This window comes from Martes martes (assembly GCF_963455335.1).
Source record: "Martes martes genome assembly, chromosome: 11".
Lineage (NCBI taxonomy): Eukaryota > Metazoa > Chordata > Mammalia > Carnivora > Mustelidae > Martes > Martes martes.
In genome coordinates this window covers 4,421,184-4,441,461 of record NC_137899.1, presented here as the reverse complement: position 1 = coordinate 4,441,461, position 20,278 = coordinate 4,421,184, and the positions used below count along the sequence as shown (strand labels likewise).

The following is a 20,278-nucleotide window of genomic DNA, read 5'->3' as shown; positions in this document are numbered from 1 at the left end:
AATGTGGTGGTAATTTGTAGAGGTAGCAAAAGCATCTTATTGCCCCACAACCAGATCTCAGGACTTAGACAGCTTACACCTTTGGTGTGAAACCTCCAGCAGTGTTTTTCCTCTTCTTTCTTGGTTTTTACTGGAAACCTACAGGTAGTTGCTGTTGGGTATTTCCAGTCTGCAAAGTCATTTAGACTCTGGTAAACCTCAAGGTGCTTGAGCTACAGTAAAATATTTCTCTTGAAGGCAAACTTTCATTGAAGACAACTGAGTATTATTGGTGCATTTCAAAATGTTTATTTTGTTCTTCCTCATGCTAGAAGCACTAGGGGATTTGTTTTTAGTCCCCTCCCTGAGAACCTCTTGGGACTAATGGGGGAAAAACTCATGAAAGTGTGGAGGTCCCTGTGATCTGGAATTTTTTTAATACTTGAGCTTTCTCACTGCAAGCCTTCAACAGATTCCAAGTTGCAGTTTTTTCCTGCTGGTACTACTAGCTCCCCTGGCAGGCACTTGTTCTGGGGCTTCTCCTCCTGGGAAGCAATAATTCTCCATAACTACCTTTTTTCCCCTACAGTGGTATGGGCAGCAGTTTTCTTTGAGACCTCAGTTATCTGATGAATCAAAGAGGAGTTTGTGAGTCTCAGTTTATTTACCTCTTTTCTTGTGAGGACATTGAAGTGCCTTGCATGTTGGAGTATAAACTGCAAGTTCTCTTTTACCTTTTTTATTTCTTAATGGTTCTGTTACTGATTTTTCTTGTGTTTAATTGACTATAAAGTAGCATTTTGATTTTATTTTCATTTCTTTTTCTGAATATATTCCAGTTATTTTCTTGGCAGCTGTCCTGAGTTTTACAGTTAATAACTTGCATATGTAATTGTATAGTTTGAATACTAGCCTAGTTTGAACAGGGTACCAAAACTCTGCCCCAGTATAGTTTGTTTGTTCCTTCCTGTGATGTTCCTGGTAATAGCATTATTATCCATTGTTTACCCACTAACATAGATTTATGATTATTATCTTACATACTTATTTTTAATCATCTACATGAAAAAAGTAGAGTTAAAATAATAAAAATACAACAATATTGCCCTGTGTCTGTGGAGTTGACTTTACCACTGTTCTTTATTTCTTTGCATAGCATTGGATTACTGTCTGTTGTCCTGTTACTGGCTAATGTCGCAAGCATTATGTTTGGAATATTTTACTTTCTTCTTCATTTCTGAAGGATACTTTTCCAGATACAGGATTCTTGGTTGAACATTTTTTCTTTGAATACTTTAAATATGTTATCTCACTGCCTTCTGACTGCCATTTTTTTTTTTACAAGAAATCTGCTATTATTCTTTTTGATGGACTTTGTAGTAAGTGACAACTTCCGTTTTTTCTTCTCTCTCTTTTTCTGCTTTCAAGATAATTTCTTTGTCTTTGATTTTTGCTAGATTTATTATAATGTGTTTCACTGTTGAATTCCTTGCCTTTATCCTACTTGAATTCCATTGATTTTTTTGGATATGTAGATATATATCTTTTCTCAAATTGGGACATTACTGGCATTTTTCAAATGTTCTTTCAGTTCCTTTCTTCTTTTTCTCACCTATGACCCCCATTATGCATATGTTGGTACCCTTGATGTGTCACAGATCTCTTAGGCTTTGATTTCTCTTTCTGCTTTTTCTTTCTGCTCCTGTAACTTGATAATTTCAGTTTTCCTACCCTCAAGTTCATTTATTTTTTCACAAGATCAAATTTGTACTTGAAAACCTACAGTGAGTTCTTCATTTTCATTGTCGTAACTGCCACTTTCAGAATTTCTTTTGAGTTTCTTTTCTTTCACTTTATTAATGTGAAAGAAATGTGAAAGAATCACTCTATTTGTTGAGAAATTATTTTCCTCTTTGTTTTTGTTCATTATTTCCTTTAGTTTTTTGAATATATTTAATATAATTGGTAATTCCAATTTCTGTGCTTCCTCAGGGATAGTTTGTTTTTTGGCAGTTGGTTCATACTGTCTTCTTTCTTCATATTCTGTATAACTTTTTGAAAACTGTATATTTTTATTAGTCTAGGAGGTAGTAATCATGAAGTCAGATTCTTCCACCTCTTTTGTGTTTGTTTTTGTTGCTCATGTGAGTTGTAATCATTTGTTTTAGTGACTTATCTAAACTACCTTTGTAAGACTCTATTCTTTGTTGTACATGATCTCTCATATCCTTTAGCTTGATGTTAACTAGTGTTCTGATAAGTTTCTTCAGGTGCTGTGCATAAGTCAACTTCTGTGGACTCAGCATTTTCTTCGTCCATGTAAAAATTAGGTGTTTTACAGAGCGTCAGCAAATTTGATTCTGACTGTTTTGTGTTACTTTTGTCAGCATTTCTATGGTAGGATATCACTTGAAATATCCTACTTCACCATTTTACAGATATCATTTCTTTTTCATTTTTAAATTTTGTAGAAAGTTTCATATAAAAAGACAAAAAAGCATGCATAGTTTTATACAGGATGAGCTTGGCCATCTAGCCTAAGTAAAGCAGGTATATCAAAGGATGCAGGGGTTCAGAAAGAAAAGATGCTTTCTTAGCTCCAGAGAGCTAATTGAACCGATCTAGACAGCATAAGTATTGTTTGGTTTGCTTAAAAAGGTGGTGGGGGTGAGTATTGCCTGTTGGCTCTTACCACCTTTAGTACTGGAGTATAACTTAAGCATTCTAGTTGTTAATGACTTGATTAACCACTTCTACACTGATTCTAAAGACTGGATAATTTTTGTGGATTCTATTACTGTTTCCAACAATTTTGCTTTAGTTTAATGAATAGATTTTTTTTTTTTTTTTTTTTTTTTTTTTTTTTAAGATTCATCTGTTTGACAGAGAGAGAGAGAGAGACAGAGAGAGAGGGAACACAGGCAGGGGAGTGGAAAAGAGAGAAGCAGGCTTCCCACCAAGCAGGGCGCTCAATGTGGGACTTGATCCCAGGACCCTGGAACCATGACCTGAGCCAAAGGCAAACTCTTAAAAAATGACTGAGCCACTCAGGTGCCCCTAAATAGTAGATTTTTAAAAAAGATTTTGTTTATTCCTTTGAGGGAGAGCAAGTGAATATGAGTGGGGTGAGGGGAAGAGGGAGAAGCAGACTCGCCTCCGAGCAGAGAGCCCAATCATTACCTGAGCTGAAGGCAGATGCTTAACCAACTGAGCTGTCTGCATACCCCAATAAATAGTAGATTCTGATGGATTTTTAAATTTGCCTTAAACTTGTATACAGACTCAAATTAAAAATAAAATTGTGTCTCTTCATGATGATCTGATCTCATAATCATATTATGATAAATAGGTAGACTCTGGCCTACTATCTTCTGAAATACTTTGTAATGAACAGTAGTTTCAAAAGACCTTAGGTAAATAATATTTTAAATATTTGGCTACATTTTTAAAAGTACTTTTTTTAACTTCATTGTATATTTTTGATACATAAGTCTAAAAATTTTCATTTCCTGGGTCTAGTTTTATGATGGTCTCACTTTAAAAGGATTTAAAAGATAGTCCATAAAAATCCAAAAAAACAAAAACTTTTTTTTACCTAATTTACAGCCCTTCTTGGAGTTCTGCTTCAGGTTAACACCTGTTTTATTTGGTTTTATAAAATCACTCTGATGTACTATATTGTCTTTTTGTGATATTTTGTAATACTTTATGATATCAGTTGAGAGGGCAACAGGGAAATTTCATGATGTGCACTGTTTGAAGAAATATTAAAAAAGAATATTGAAGTAATGAAGATTTCCCATTATTCCACAGTATATTCTGCATTATTAATACTTTTATGGTCAGTTTTATTATTTTCATATCAGTGCTTATCCATCCAACATATTTTACATAATGTGCTGGGCAAATGTTGATAATATGAGCCAGGATCTGTCTTCTCATATAGAGAATTTGGGGAAAGTAAACTAGTCACGATTGTTTGTGGTTATATTATATAGAAATTAGATTATTAAGATTGACATTTTAAATCCTATTTTCACAGCTAGGAAGGAGACAAAATCGTAATAGCCTCTTACTTTACAGAGCAGAGACTGGATCTCAAGGAGATATTAAATAATATGCCTGTGTTTATTAGTGCTAGACCTAGGGATAGAAATCAGAATTAATTTTTTAATTTTTTTTTCAGATTTCTTTTTATGTATTTTCATAAATAATGGGAAGTAACAAGGTTTTAGAACTGTGGTAATTAAGTTGACAAAATAATTTAGAAAGATTATTTAATGGAAATCCTAAAGTCACCTTTTTCTTATTTCCTCTTTGATTTTTATGTCTCACGAGTTTTTATGTCTTCCACGTTGTACAGTTAAGTGGTATATAGTTATTCCTAGTAGCCTTTTAATGATCTTTTGAATTTCCATCTTATCAGTTGTATAATTTTTTTTATTTATAATTTTGTTGGTTTGGGCCCTTTCTTTTTTCCTTGGTTAGTTTCACTAAGGGGTTGTAAATTTTGTTTACTTTTCAAAGAAGCAACTCTTCATATGGTGAAGCTTTTCTATGATTTTTCTGTTCTCTGTTTTATGTATTTCTGCTCTAATCTTTCCTCTCATCATTGTCATCATCAGGCATTGTTATTGTTACTATCATTATTATTAATCCTTAGGTTCACTTAGTGAAGTTTTCCTGATTTACATAAAACAAATCTTTGGCTTAGATTTGTAGCTGAATAGTATAGTTTAACATTAGGAAATTGCTTAATTACTATTCGATGAGGAATATTAGATAAATGACCTATTGTATATTTCAAAAACCAATTTTAATATTGTGATACAGACTTTGGGCCCTTGATAAAATATAATGTATTTTTTCAGTTTCATCTCTAGACACTGAAAAAGGACCTAAGCCATGTGCAGACCATAATTGTGAATCTTCCAAAAGACTGTCTAAGGTATGTTATGTGAGGCTGGAGAAATTTAAAAAAAAACATGAAAATGCTAGTGTGTAAGTAAGCATCTTAGCTAGTTATTGAACACATCAAATCTACCCCTCAATTTAAGATATTCAACAGTAAAAATAAAACTTCATCAAATAATAAATGATAATAACTTAATACAGTTAATAATTTTATGAAACACTTTAAAATTTAGTATGTTGTAACTGTTAAGAAAGGTGATTTTTCCGTTTCTTTGGACTTATTTGCTGTTCCATGTTAATTTAGAATTACTAATCAAGTAGAATTCTCTCAGGGTTACTGTTACCCTACCTAAAATGATAAATTTGATCTACCATGTTTCTTAACCATTTTCATGTTCTTCTAAAAGCAGCATCCTGTGTCTATGCTCAAGGCAGAAATTAGGCTGAGCCTCCCAGCAGCAATCTACTTTAGTTTTCTCTTTCATGTTATACTTCACATACTGTTTACACTGTAACTTATGGCAGTTTTGTGTCCTGTCTGTGGTTACTCCCCTCTGATCAGAAGCACTTTGTAAAAAAATGTTATTTTTAGGGGAGCCTGGGTGTCTCAGTCATAAAGTGTCTGCCTTTGGCTCAGGTCATGATCCTGGGGTCCTGGGATTGAGCCCCATATTGGGCTCTCTGCTCAGTGGGAATCCTGCCTCTCCCCCCCTGCTTGTGTTCCTACTCTGTCTCTGTCTGTCAAATAAATAAATAAAATCTTTTAAAAATGTTATTTTTAAATATTTGGAATTTAAGATTACTTACATTATGATAGTTGTCAAAATGTCCTTATAAAGGTATAGGTATATTGCATGTTCAGGTCCACAACCATCACTTTTGCCCAGTGAAACTGACAGGGGTATGATTTCTTAATTTGTGCCTCCTGAAATATAGCTACATCATCAATCTGTGTGTTTTCTGGTATTTACATTTAAAAGTTTTCCTTAGGGGTTACCTTTCATCTCTGGAATAGATTTAATATTTATTTATTTTTACTTTGGAAATAGGGTTTATATTCTGGGGCAACAGAGAGAAGTCAGTCTTATTTTTTTATTCTTATTTCTTAATCCATGGGTAATGTGCTAATCATTCTTTCTTTAATAAATAGCACATCTTTTAGATTCCTACCAGTCTTCAAACTTGAATAGTCATAGTCCTTCAGCTGGTGTAATTTCTTTGGTGATGTGGGAATGTGTGTTCAAGCAGAGAAATTAGGAGTAGGGAAGGAAACAGAGACATTTTATTATTTTCCTTCAAGGTGATTTCATGCTGATATCCATTTGTAGTTTTCTTATATCATTTAACACTGAGAATTAATTTTATTTGTACTTTTTATATAGAAACAAAAAAAACAAATTCTGCATTCCATGAAACTTGCAGTAACAAAGGTGTGCAGTTTTATTAATTCCATAGAATATTATGTAGCTGTATTACATTGCTATCAACGAACATTCTCCCCTATGATTTTCCTGTCATTTGGATACTTTTTCTCTTCTTTCCTTCCTTCCTTCCTTCCTTCCTTCCTTCCTTCCTTCCTTTCTTTCTTTCTCTCTTTTTTTCTATACATCTATTGCCTTTTTCTCTTCTGCTTTCCTTCCTGTTTCCCTTTTTTCTTTTCTGGGCATAAGATGGTCTCTTTTTGCTATTATATTAAAATAGACAGGTGTTTTTCGGTTGATGGTAGTGTAATAGCAGTATAATAGCACAATAATAAAATGAATTCAAAATCTCCAGACCAGAGTATTTTCACAGAAGCATTCCAGGGACTTTGATTTACAAATATGAAAAATTATTTAGTATTGTTGGCTTTATTGTTCTTTTCATTCAGTTTTCAACTTTTGGGCCTTTTCGTTTGGTATTAGCTTCTTATTACTAAATACACTTTGAATTTAGCAAGGTCTAGGTAACCTAAAATGTTCCCCCGACTATGGGAAATTCAGACTTATTTGCCATATTTGTCCCAGGGGAGATGTATCTCTTTGAAGATTTAATCCAGATATATTCTATTTCTTCTTCGATGCACTGGTTTTCCACTCTTCTCTTCCAGTGATGTATTTGTCAGTCTTTATTCCAGTGCCACCCTTTGTTCATGCCTGTACCTTTACAGCAAATCTGATGTTAAGTAGTATAAGTATTTTATTTTGGTTCCTTTTCAAGATTATTCTAGATGTTCTGGGTCCTTTTTAATTACAGAAATTTTTTAAGTCTCCATGTCAGATTTCTAAAAACAAACAAACAAACAAAAATGCCCTGGATTCTGATAAGAGTTACCATGTATCTGTAGGTCAGTTGGTAAGTAATATTTTCATAATGTTAAGTTTTCCAATACCTTAACATGTTAGTTCTCCCTATTTATTTAGGTTTAAAAAAATTCACCTTTTTATTATTTTTTCTTTGGCAGTTTTTAGTTTAAAGGACTTGCATTGCACATTTTCTGCTCAATTTGTTCCTAAGTATTTTGTGGGTTTTAATTTTTTTAGTGCTGTCTTAAATGGACTATTTAAAAAATTCATTGGTCAGTTGTTTCAGTTGTCAGTAGATGTTTGCATGGTGCATATTTGCATATTGTATTTAGAGCCACTTGTTAAATTCATTTCTTACAGTAGTTGCTTTAAAGACTACTTAGGATTTTCTGTGTAAACCATCATGTCATCAAATGCAAATAAGAGACAGTGTTTCCTTTTTTTCTGATTTTTATGCCTTTTATTTCTTTCCTGATCCTGTTTGAATCTACAGTATGATGTTGAATAGATGTGGTGAGAGTAGATATCCTTTTCTTGTTCCTGATCTTAGGGAAGCTACAATTTAGGCTTTCACTATTAAATATGCTGTTAGCTCCAAATTTTCATAGATGCCTTTTAGCAGATCAAGGAAGTTCCCCTCTATTCCTCATTTACTGAGAGATTATGTTATAGATATTTGTTCATTTGCGTCACATACTAATTCTGCATTTATTCAAAAAACCCACATATGCCTTCATTACAATTTAACAAAATATGTGAAACCTTTAAACTAAAAACTGTAGTTTGTTCTTTTATTCTTATGAAATGTCCCCTTTAATTCTTGCTCTCAAATTTTATCTGAAATTAATGTTATTAATGTTATTAATTCAGTTGAAATTAATGTTATTAATTCAGTGTTATTAATTCAGTTGTCTAATGCTTACTGTTTGTAAGGGATATATGTTTCTAACCACTTAATTTCATTTGTCTGTGTCTTTATATTTAAAATGCATGTTTCTTGTAGATAACATGTAATTAACTCCTTTGTCTCAATAAAAAATCTTTAATTGGAGCATTTATTCCAGTAAAATTTAATGTAATTATGATACAGTTGGATTAATGCCTACTGTTTTACAACTGTTGCCTAATTTTGTTCCTCTTTTTTATCCTTTGAGTGTATTTTTAGAGTTTCATTTTATCTATCTATATTGAGATAAGATTGACATATAACATGATATTGGTTTTAGACATATAATGTTGTTATTAGTTTCAGGTATACAAATAATGATTTAATATATGTATATATTGCAGTGTTATTACCACATTAAGTTGACATCTGTAAATACACAGAGTTGCACATTTTGTGTGTACAACTGTACAAGATAAGTAAGTCTGGGATGTCAGGTACACCACTTTCACTCTGGTCAACAACATTGTATTGTATATTTGGAAGTTGCTAAGAGAAGTAAATCTTAAAATTCTCTCTGCACACACTTCCCATGTTTTCAGTTACCCATGGTCAACTACAGTCCAGAAGCAGATGATCTTCCTTCTTTTTTCAGTAGGTCATTAGTAGCCCTAATGCTGTGTCACAATGCCTGCATTGTTGACCACACTTCTTCTCATCATGTAGGGACTTTTGTCATGTCACATCACAAGTAAAACAAGGGGACAAGTACAGTATGATAAGATATTTTAAGAGTCAGAGATAAAGAGATTACATTCATGTAAATTTTATTATCATACATTATTATAATTGTTCTATGTTATTATTATTGTTAATCCCTTACTGTGGTATACTTGATAATTTAAACTGTACCATAGGTGTGTGTGGATAGAACAAAACATGGTATTATCAGGTTGAGTAATATTCACAGTCTCGGGCATCCACTGGGGGTTTTAGGACATATCCTCCATGGGTGGTTGGGGGTCAACTGTAACTGGAAGTTTGCACCTTTAATTACTTCTTTATTTTTCATTGCTGACATGCATTTTGAAATTTTTTATTTAAAATCAATTAATTAACTTATAGTGTATTATTAGTTTTAGAGGTACTTTAGTGATGTGTTAGTTGCATATAACACCCAGTGCTCATTACATCAAGTGCCCTTCTGAAAGCCCATCACCCAGTTACCCCATCTCCCCTCCCCATTCCCCTGCAGCAACCCTCAGATTGTTTCCTAGAGTTAAGAGGAGTATCTTGTGGTTTTCCCCTTCTTTGATTTTATCTTATTTTCTTTTTCCTTCCCTTTCCTTATATTCATCTGTTTTGTTTCATAAATTACACACGAGTGAAATCATATGATACTTGTCTTTCTCTGACTGACTTATTTCACTCAACGTAATATCCTCCAGTTCCATCCACATTATTGCACATGGCAAGATTTCATTGTTTTTGATGACTGAATAATATTCCATGGTGTATAGATACATTTTTTTATCTGTTCATGAGTTGATGGGCATGTAATGACTTTTTTTATCGCTTACTACATTTTTTGCCTTAAAATCTATTTTGTCTTATATTAAGCATGGCTTCTTCAGCTTTCTTTTAGTTTCCATTTACATGGAGTATCTTTTCCTGTTCCTTCAGTTTCATTTTTTGTGTTTCCTTAAACCTGAAGTCAATTTCATGTAGACAGCCTACAGTTCGGTCTTGTTTTGTATCCAGTAAACCACTCCATGCCTTTTGATTAGAAATTCTAGTCCCTTCACATTTCAAGTAAGTAATTATGAATATATCAGCATTTTTTTGTGGCTTTTTTTTTTTAATTCCCTTTTTCCTTTCTTTCTCTCTTGCTCACTTTCCTTGCTCACTTCCTGCAATGTTATGTTTGGATTCTTTTCTCTTTGTGTGTTCTTACTATAGGTTTTTGCTTTGTGGTTACCATGAGAATTGTGTAAAATATTTTACAATTACAACATTTTATTTTAAGCTGTAGTGGACTTAAATTCACATGAATTCTGAAGCTCTTTACTTTTACTCCCCTTAACGTTTTATGTTTTTATGTCCCTATTTAAATCTTGTCTTGTGTACCCATTAGTAAATTATTATATTTATTGTTATTTCTACTGTCTTTTGACCTTCATACTATATTTAGTAAGTGATTAAACTATTAACAGTAGATTATTCAGAATTCCACTGTAGATTTACCTTTTCCCTTGAAATTATACTTTCATGTATTTTCCTTTTACTAGTTAACATGTTTTCCTTTTAGCTTAAGGAACTCCCTTTAACATTTCTCATAAGGCCAGTTTTCTCATAAGGTGAGGAACTCCTTCAGCTTCTGAATGTATGCAGAGCTCTCTCTCTCCTTTCATTTTTGTCATACAACTTTCTGTGGAAGAGCATCCGTGTTTGGCAGTTTTTATCTTCTAGCTCCTTGAAAATATTGTGCCATTTCCTTTTGGCCAGAGTCACTGTTGAAAACAGTAGTAGTCCTGCGGGGGTTCCCTTGTCTATAGCAAGTTGTTTTTCTTTTGCTGCTTGTAAGATTCTTTTTCTGTGTTTAGTTTTTGATAATTTAATAAATGTGTCTTGGCGTGGGTTTCTTTGGGTTCTTCTTCTTCAGGTCCATTTGTGTTTCTAGGATCTGGATATTTTGTTTCCTTCTTAAGGTTAAGGAAGTTTTCAGCCATTATTTCTTCAGATAGCTTTCTGCCCCTTTTCTCTTTTTTCTTTTAGGGATCCCCATAATGTCTTTGAGTCTTGGTTGTCTTCATACTTTTGTGATTTTTCCAAGCAACCTTCTTTCATTTTAGTGGTTCCCACTAGTTGAGGGTGTGCCACCATCTGTCAGGGTCCCAAAGGGAAGATCTCCCCAGTACCTATATGTACGGTGATTGGAAGCCAGGTCCTTAGGATGCAGCATTTAAATTATGCACACCTACCTGTTTCAGGGGAAGAGGGAGAGGTGAAATTTTCTGACTGTTCCCTCTGCAGCAAGCCTGTGGGTTTCTTTTCTGCTGTCCCGTTGAATCCCTGAACATGAGCCCTGTTGGCCACCAGAGCCCAGTAATTAAGGGGCGCCTGTTTAGTGGCAGCTGCAAAAACCAGGGGCTAACATTTACAGGAGCTTCTTCTCAGGAGATAGCTGTCCCAGACTGGGAGAGAGGGAGATACACATGTTGTACCCCGAGCCTCTCTGGTCTCCAGAAAGTGTGCAGTTGGCCCCTCGATGTATGTTATGTTGGAAGCCTTCCTGTTAGATTGCAGCTATTAAGTTAAGTAAATGGGCCTCTGAGAAGTTTTAATTGGCTGTTGTCCTCATTGCTGTATACTCTTTGACTTATTCGTTTGAGTGGTTGCTCTAAAAATTGTGATATACATCTTTATTATCATTTCACAGTTCACATAAAATGTGTATTTTGCCCCTTCCTGCTAAATATAGAAATACAGAAACATTACCATTTTATAGCTTCATTTAAACCACCCTCATCTTTTTGCACTGTCATTCTATCCACCTATATTATAAAAATACTTTGAAGGCATTTGCTGTAAACAGTCATGCGTGTCTTGAAGATATTTAAAGAACAAATCGTCTTTTACATGTGTAGTACATTTTCTATGTTCTTCCTTTCTTCTGAGGATCAAAGTTTTTATCTGATGATATTTCCCTTTAGCCTGAAAAATCTTCTGTTGCATTTGTTGTGGTTGTGATCTGCTGACAAAGGATTCTTTCAGTTTTCTTTTACCTATAAATTCTATTTGTTTGTTTTTATTTATTTATTTTTTAGTTTATGAAGAATATTTCATTGGTTAGGGAATTTTGGTCTGGGAGGCTACTTTACCTAAATTTGAGGTTCTTTTTCACTCTCTTCTTGCCTCTATTGCTTCTGATAAGTCCATTATTTACCTTTTTTTAAAAGACTGACATTTATTTTAGAGAGAGCAGGGGTTGGAGGCAAAATAGCAGAGGGAGAGGTGGGGAGAGAGAGGGAGAGAATCTTAAGCAGGCACTACACCCAGTGTGGAGCCCAACCTGGAGCTCGATCTCATGACCCTGAGATCATGACCTGAGCAGAAACCAAGAGTCAGACACTTAATTGACTGAGCTGAGCCTCCCAGGTGGCCCTGCAGGTTGTTGTTTTAATGTGTTGGTTTTTTTCTTTGCTTTCAGTAATTTTTTTTTTTTTTTCTGTGTCTTTAGTTCTTAGCAATTTGATTATGGTATGTTTTGGTTTGGTCTTATTTGTATGTGGTCTATGTGAAATTGGTTTGTGGTTATTGAATCTATGATTTCATGTTTTTCATCAATTTTTTGGAAAATTGCAGCTATGATTTCTTCTATTTTTCTATTTTCTCTCCCACACTCTCCATTCTCTACCATCTCCATATTTTCAAACATCCATGTGGTTTAAACTCTTCATAGCAGATGCTTTGTTTCTGACACAGGGGGTCACCTTCTGTAAGAAAGCCATAGGAAGTGAAAAGTATAAACCGTAGGCCTTTTCTAACTCAGTTTGGGAGTTACTTGGCATCTTCTGTGTTGTAGTATCTTGGTCAAAGCATTCACAGGTCTGCCTTCTTTAAAGAAAGGAGTTCAAACACTATTACCATATGAGATGCATGCCGTAGAATTTGTGGCTTTATTTTAAAATTATTGTAACAATTATACAGGGACACTCATACATCAGTTGTTTTAAGATATTTTTATTTTATGTGAAAATACTAAGGAGAATTTTAAGTAGACCTACAGTTGTAAGAATATTATAGGGAGTCCCTTGTACATTTTGCCCAGTTTCTCCCAATGCTAACATCTTGCAAACATACTCATAGAGAACAGTATCAGAAGCAGGGATATTGACATTGCTAAAATCCACTGCTCTCATTTAGCTTTGGCCAATCTACTCAAATTTGTTTCTATGTGTTAAGTTCTTGTGCAGAGTCACGTATCTACCACTATAGTCCAGATACAGACAGTTGCAGTCCCACAAGGATCCCTTATTGCTTTCTTAAACCATGCCCACCTCTTTCCTGACTCCGCCCCTCCTCCCCCTTTCCTTAACACTTGACATTCACTATTCTGCCCTCTGTTTTTAAAGTTTCAGTAATCATAAAGAATGAAACCCTACGGGATTGGCTTTTTTCGGTCAGGATATCCGAGGTGGTGCATGTACCAATGTTGGTTCCTTTATATTACTGAGTAGTGTTCCATGGTGCATATACCACAGCTCATTTAGCTTTTTATCTGTTGTAGGACATCTGGACTGATCCCAATTTTTGACTGGCAGAATTATAGCTTTCGTGAACTTTGGTGTACAAGTTTTCATGTGAAAATAATTCACCATTTTGGCTTACTAATTCTGGATCATATTATAGTTAATTTTACATTTCCATCAGCAGTGTATGAGTGGTCATTTCTCCAAGTTCTTATTGGCATATGGTGTTGTAACTATTGTTTATTTTATCCCCCATGGAAAAGTTATTTAGTAATATCCCATTATGATTTTAATTTGCATTTCCCTAATTGCTAATGATGTTGGTCGTTTTTGTTATGCTTATTTGCCACCTGCACATCCTTTTGATGAACTATTTGCTGCTCATTTTCTATTGGAATTTTTGCTTATTTCATGTTCAGTGAAAAGGGTTCTTTATATATTCTAGATCTAGTGTTTTTCTCATATGTTGTTTGTAAATATTTTCTCCTAGATTTTAGCTTGTCTTTTCTTCCTCTTCACACAGGTTTTTAAGGAAAGAAGTTTTTAATATTTATGAAGTCAAATATATCCATTTTTTTTAAACAGGTTATGCTTTTTTGGGTCAAATCTAAGAACTTTGTATAGTCCTATATTCTGAAGATTTTCCACTCTTTATTTTTTTATTTTTATTTTTTACATTTTACATATTTTTTTTGTTTTTACAATGCAAATGATATCTGCAATCATTTTGAGTTAGTTTTGCTTTATGTATGAGATTTAGGGCCAGCCTATTTTTGTTGTTATTGTTTTGCCTGTGGATGTCACATTTCTCCCAACATCCTTTGTTAAAAATGCTGTCCTTTCTCCATTGAATAGCTTTGGTTCTTTTGTTCAACTATAGTTGAGAATATTTGTGTGGCTCTATTTCTGGGTTCTTTATCCTTTTCCCTTCTTTGTGTTTATGCCTCTCTCAATACCTCCCTCTTTTATCTACTGTGGCCTTAATGATGGGCCACTATTCATCCCATTGTATCCCTGTCTTCGCAAGATTGTGTTATCTATTTTAGGATCTGTGCATCATTAAATAAATTTTAGCAAAAGTCTGTGTATGTCTACAAAACCCTTTGGGATGTTGGTAGGAATTATGTTAGTCAGTCCTACACAGGCATACCTCATTTTATTACGCCTTGCTTTACTGCGCTTCACAATTACTGCACTTCTTTACAAATTGAAGGTTCCAGACTTCAGTGCAGGAAGTCACTGCAGATGTGGTGGAAGCAGCCAGAGAGAACTGGAACTGGAAGTGGAGCCTGAGGATGGGTCTGAATTGCTACAGGCTCAGGATCAAACGTGAACGGAGGAGGAGTTGCTTCTTACGGACGTGCAAAGACTGTGGTTTCGTGAGATGGAATCTGCTCCTGGTGGAGATCCTGTGAAGACCGTTGAAGGGACAACCACGGATTTAGGATATTGCAGGAACTTAGCTGATAAAGCAGCGGCGTTCGAGAGGACGGACTCCAACTTCGGAAGAAGTTCTGCGGGTAGATGCCCAACAGCGTCCCATGCTACAGAGAAGGCATTCGCAAAGACAAGAGCAATCGACGTGGCAGAGTTCACTGTTGTCTTAGCTTAAGAAATGGCCACGGCCACACCATCCTTCAGCCACCACCACCCTGGTCAGTCAGCAGCCATCAGCAGTCAGCATCGAGGCAGACCCTCCACCAGCAAAAAGATACGACTTCCTGATAGCTCAGATGACGGCTAGCATTGCTTAGCAAAAAAGTATTTTTTAGTTAAGATCTGTACAATGTTTTGTTTAGACATACTGCTGCCATTGCACACTTAATAGACTAGAAGATTGCATAAATATAATTTTTATATGCCTGGGGAAACCAAAAAATTTGAGTCACTTTATTGTGATACTGGCTTTGGAGTGGCCATTGGAGCGAAACCCACAGTATCTCTGAGGTGTGCCTCTGTATAAAATTGGGAATAACTTACACTTTTACTCTGTTCTTTCTTCCAGTCCATGGACGTGATCTGTCTTTACATCTTTTTAGGTCTTCTCTGATTTTTTTTTTATCATCTTTTGTGTATGTTTTAGCATACATAACCTATACATTTTAAAAAGTTTATACTAAGTGTTTCCTTTTCTGTGGAACAGCCTTAAGTAATACTGTGTTTTAATTTGGGTTTCTATATGCTCATTGTCAGTGCATGGTAATGCATTTTTATCAGCACGTGTTTACCTTGTTTCTGAGGTACTTGCTGAACTTAGATAAGAGCTCTAGGAGGTATTTTGTATTGTGGAGTGTTTCACATTCCTTGGGATTTTCTTTGCTGACAGTCATGTCATTTCCTAATTGAGGCAGTTTTATTTTTTCTTTTCCAGTCTGTACATTTGGCTCTTTACTGATTTTTTGAATTACTGAAGTGGCTAAAACATCCTTGCTGTGTTTAATATAGGTAGTGAGAGTAGATACCCTTTCCTTTTTTTTGAGCTTATGGAGAAAGCATTCACCCTTTCAACATGAAGTACTATGTCTGCTGGGTTTTTTGTAGATGCTTTTTGTAAATAATTCTGAGACAATTCCCCTGTAATCTTATTTTGGTGAGATTTTGTTAATAATAAGTATTGGCTGTTGTCCAAGGCTTTTCTGAGTTAATTTTTGAGATCATAGGATTTTTCTTCTTTTATATGCAGATATGTGGATGACATTGATTGGTTTTAAAATAATGAAGCAACCTTGCCTACCTGGAATAAATCCCACATGGTCATGCTGTATAATGTCTTAGACACAGTTGGATTTAGTTTGTTCATACTGTATTGTGTTCATGAACAATACTGGTCCATAGTTGTTCTTTGATACAGACTCTGTCTGGCTTTGGTATTTAGATAATACTAGATTCACAAAATAAAGTGGGAAGTTTTACCATCTCTTATGTTTTCTGGAAGAGATTATTTAAATTCAGCATTAGTTTTTGAAATGTTTGGTAGAATTTTCTTGGGAAACCGGGAGATTTTTATTTACGGAGCTTTTTCTTACATATTTAATTCCTTTAATAGTTACAGAACTATTCAGATATTTGTTTTTATTTCTTTAAAGATTGTTTTTATTTATTTGAGAGAGAGTGAGAGTTAGAGAGATCACAGAGGAAGACAGAGAAACAGGCTCCCCGCTTAGCTGGGAGCCTGACACGGGGCTCAAACCCAGGACTCCAGGATTATGACCTGAGCCGAAGGCAGACACTCAACCGACCAAGCCACCCAGGTGCCCCCAGATATTTGTTTTTATTGTAGTTGAATTTTTAACTTGGTGGTGTTTGAAGAATTGGTCCATTTCTAATTTGTCATATGCTTGAACATAAAGTCCTGTGGAGTGTTCTGTTGTTGACCTTCAGCACCTGTTAGTAATACTCTCCATTTCATTGCTAATCGCTCTGTTTGGTCTTCTCTGTTATTTTTGTCACTCTTGCTAGAATTTACTAATTTTATTGATCTTATGAAAAACACGCTTTGTGTGACATTGACTTTATTGTTTTCCTATTTTCAGTTCCATTAAATTTGACTTCCATCTTATTTCCTTTTTTCTATTTGCTTTCTTTTTTGTCTTCTGGTTCTTTTTATATTTTCTTGAGATAGGGACTTTGTTCAGTGTTTTATTTTTTTTTTCCTTGCCTCATATAAAGGTTTGTGCTGTAAATTTCCACCCAGCAATGCTTTAGCTGCATCTCACATGTTTTCATATGTCTTCGATTTTATTTCATTTTTCTAAATTTTTATTTAAATTCCAATTAGTTTACATACAGTATAATATTAATTTCAGGTGTAGAAATTAGTGATTCAACACTTCCATATATCACCTGGTGCTCATCATGACAAGTGCACTCCTGATTCCCCATCACCCCTTTCCCCCACCTCTTACACGCCCCCTGCCCCTCTGGTAACCATTAGTGTGTACTCTAATGAAGAGTCTGTTTCTTGGCTCGCCTCTCTCTCTTTTTTTTTCTTCACTCCTTTGTTTTATTTTCTTTCTTTTCTTCCAGGATTTAATTTAAATTGTAGTTAGTTAATTTGTAGTGTTTTTTTGGTTTCTGGAGTAGAATTTAGTCATTCATCACTTATATATAACACCTAGTGCTCATTGTAATACATGCCCTCCTTAATCCCCGTCACTTACTTAACCTATCCTCCCCTACTGCCCACTTCCCCTCCAACAACCATCAGTTTGTTTCCTGTAGTTAAATCTCTTACAGTTTGCCTCCCTCTTCTGTTTTATTTCTTAAATGCCACGTATGAGTGAAATCACATGGTATTTGTATTCTCTAACTGATTTATTTTGTTTAGTGTAATATTCTATAGCTCCGTCCATGTTGTTGCATAGGGCAAGATTTCATTCATTTTTATGGCTGAATAATATTCTATTATGTATATATATATACCACATCTTCTTTATCCATTCATCTGGTCAATGGGCATTTGGACTGTTTCCATAATTTGACTATTGTTGATAATGCTGCTGTAAACATTGGGGTGCATGTATCCTTTTAAATCAGTGTTTTTGTATCCTTTCACTATTTGCAGGTGACATGATAAACTATATAGAAAACCCAAAAGACTCCACCAAAAAATTGCTAAAACTGATACATAAATCTAGTAAAGTCACAGGGTACAAAATCAACACACAGAAATCTGCTGTATTTCTATATAGCAATAAGGAAGCTGCAGAAAGAGAAATCAAGGAATCAGTCCCATTTCTGATTATACCCCAAACCATAAAATACTTAGGAATAAATCTAACCAAAAAGGTAAAAGATCTGTGCTCTGAAAACTATAAAACATTGTTGGTGAGAATGCAAGGTGGTATAACCTCTCTGGAAAACAGTATGGAGCTTCCTCAAAAAGTTGAAGGTAGACCTACCATACAACCCAGCAACTGTAATATTAGGTATTTACCCCAAAAATACAAATGTAGTGAATGGAAAGGGTCATTTCTGATACGCGTGCACACACACACGCACACACAGGCGCACACACACACTGGAATGTTACTCATCCATCAGAACTAATGAAATCTTGCTATTTGCAATGATGTGGATGGAACTAGAGGGTATTATGCTAAGTGAAATAAGTCAGTCAGAGAAAGACAATTATATGTGAAATTTAAGAAACAAAACAGGATCATAGGAGAAAGAAAGGAAAAATAAAATAAGATGAAATCAGAGAGGGAGACAAACCATAAGAGACTCTTAGGAAAAATACTGAGAGTTGTTGGAGGGAAGCTGGGTGGTGGGAATGGGATAACTGGGTGATGGACATTGAGGGCACATGATGTGATGAACACTGGGTATTACATGCAGTTGATGAATAACTGAACTCTACATCTGAAACTAATGCTGCACTGTATGTTAATTAACTGAATTTAAATAAAGTAAGATAAAAAACACAGATAAATGAAACTGAAAATGACATAAATGGAAAACTATTCCATGCTCATGGATTGGAAGAACAAGTATTAAGATACCTATATTACCCAATGTAATCTACACATTTAATGCAAAACCTATCAAAATACCACGAACATTTTTCACAGAGCTGGAACAAACAATCCTAACATTTGTATGGAACTGAAGAAGATACCAAATAGCCAAAACAAAGCAAAGCAAAACTGGAGGCATCACCATTCAAGTTTTATTATAAAGTTGTGTTATCATGACCTGTGGTACTGGCACAAAAACAGACACATAGATCAATGGAACAGAATAGAAAAACCAGAAATGGACCTACAACTATATGGTCAGTTAATACTCGACAAAGCAGGAAAGACTATCCAGTGGAAGAAAGATAGTCCCTTCAATAAATGGTGTTGGGAAAACTGGACAGCAACCTGCAAAAGAATGAAACTGGACCACTTTCTCACATAATACACAAAAATAAACTCAAAATGGATGAAAGATCTAAATGTGGGACAGGAAACCATTAAAATCCTAGAGGAGAACCCAAGCAGTAACCTCTTTGACATTGGCCACAGCATCTTCTTAATATGTCTCCTGAGACAAGGGAAACTAAAGCATAAATGATCTATCAGGACTTCATCAAAATAAAAAGCTCCTGCACAGTGAAGAAAACACCAATAAAACTAAAGGCAATGGACGGAATGGGAGAAGATATTTACAAATCACATATTTGATAAAGGTTTAGGATACAAAATAAATAAAAAACTTAGAAAACTCAGCATCCAGAAAACAAATAATCAGTTAAAAAATGGGCATAAGAAATGAGTACACATATTTCCAAAGAAGATCTACAGATGATGAACAGACACATGAAAAGATGCTCAACATCTTTGTAATCACAGATTACGGGGAAATGCAAATAAGGTGCAAACCAGGGAAATATAAATCAAAACTACAATGGGATATCACTTCACACCTGTCAGAACGGCCAAAATTAACAGCACAGGAACCAACAGGTGTTGGCGAGGATGTGAAGGAAGGGGGCCCCTCTTACACTGTTGTTAAGAGTGCAAACTGGCACACCTACTCTGGAAAACACTATGTAGTTTCCTCAAAAAGTTAAAAATAGAACAACCCTATGATCCAGTAATCTCACTGCTGGGTGTTTACCTGAAGGATGTCATTGATTTCAGTTCTTTTAAATTTGGTGAGCTTTGTTGGAAGGTCCAGAACATGATCTGTCTTGGTAAGCATTGTTTGAGTACTTGAAAAAAAAAATTGCTTTTGTTGAGTGTCTTTTTTGGTATTGGTTATGATAACATTGTTAACATTGTTTTACAGTCTCTCTCATTTTCCTGTGTAATAGTTCCACCAGTTGTGGATAGAGCTTGCTAACTCCTAATTTCCTCCTTCTCTAGGTGCTGGCAGCCAGCATTCAACTTTTTGTTTCTTTGAGTTTGACTCTTCTACATGCCTCATATAAATGGAATCATATAGTAATTACCATTTCGTAATTGGCTTATTTC

General features: G+C 34.8%; 1 protein-coding gene across 3 annotated transcripts in view; it reads left to right on the top strand.

Moving 5' to 3' along the window:
* ZPBP (zona pellucida binding protein) overlaps positions 1-20,278 on the top strand; it is a gene marked incomplete at its 3' end in the record, with an annotated part of 104,878 nt that overhangs the window by 43,144 nt on the left and 41,456 nt on the right. For 2 of the 3 annotated variants that reach the window (XM_080818990.1, XM_080818991.1), the window contains exon 6: positions 4,851-4,927. The exons of the other annotated variant lie outside the window; for it this stretch is intronic. In XM_080818990.1, coding sequence (XP_080675116.1) covers positions 4,851-4,927 — 77 coding nt within the window. The remainder of the gene's footprint in view (positions 1-4,850; positions 4,928-20,278) is intronic. 3 annotated transcript variants of the gene reach the window in all.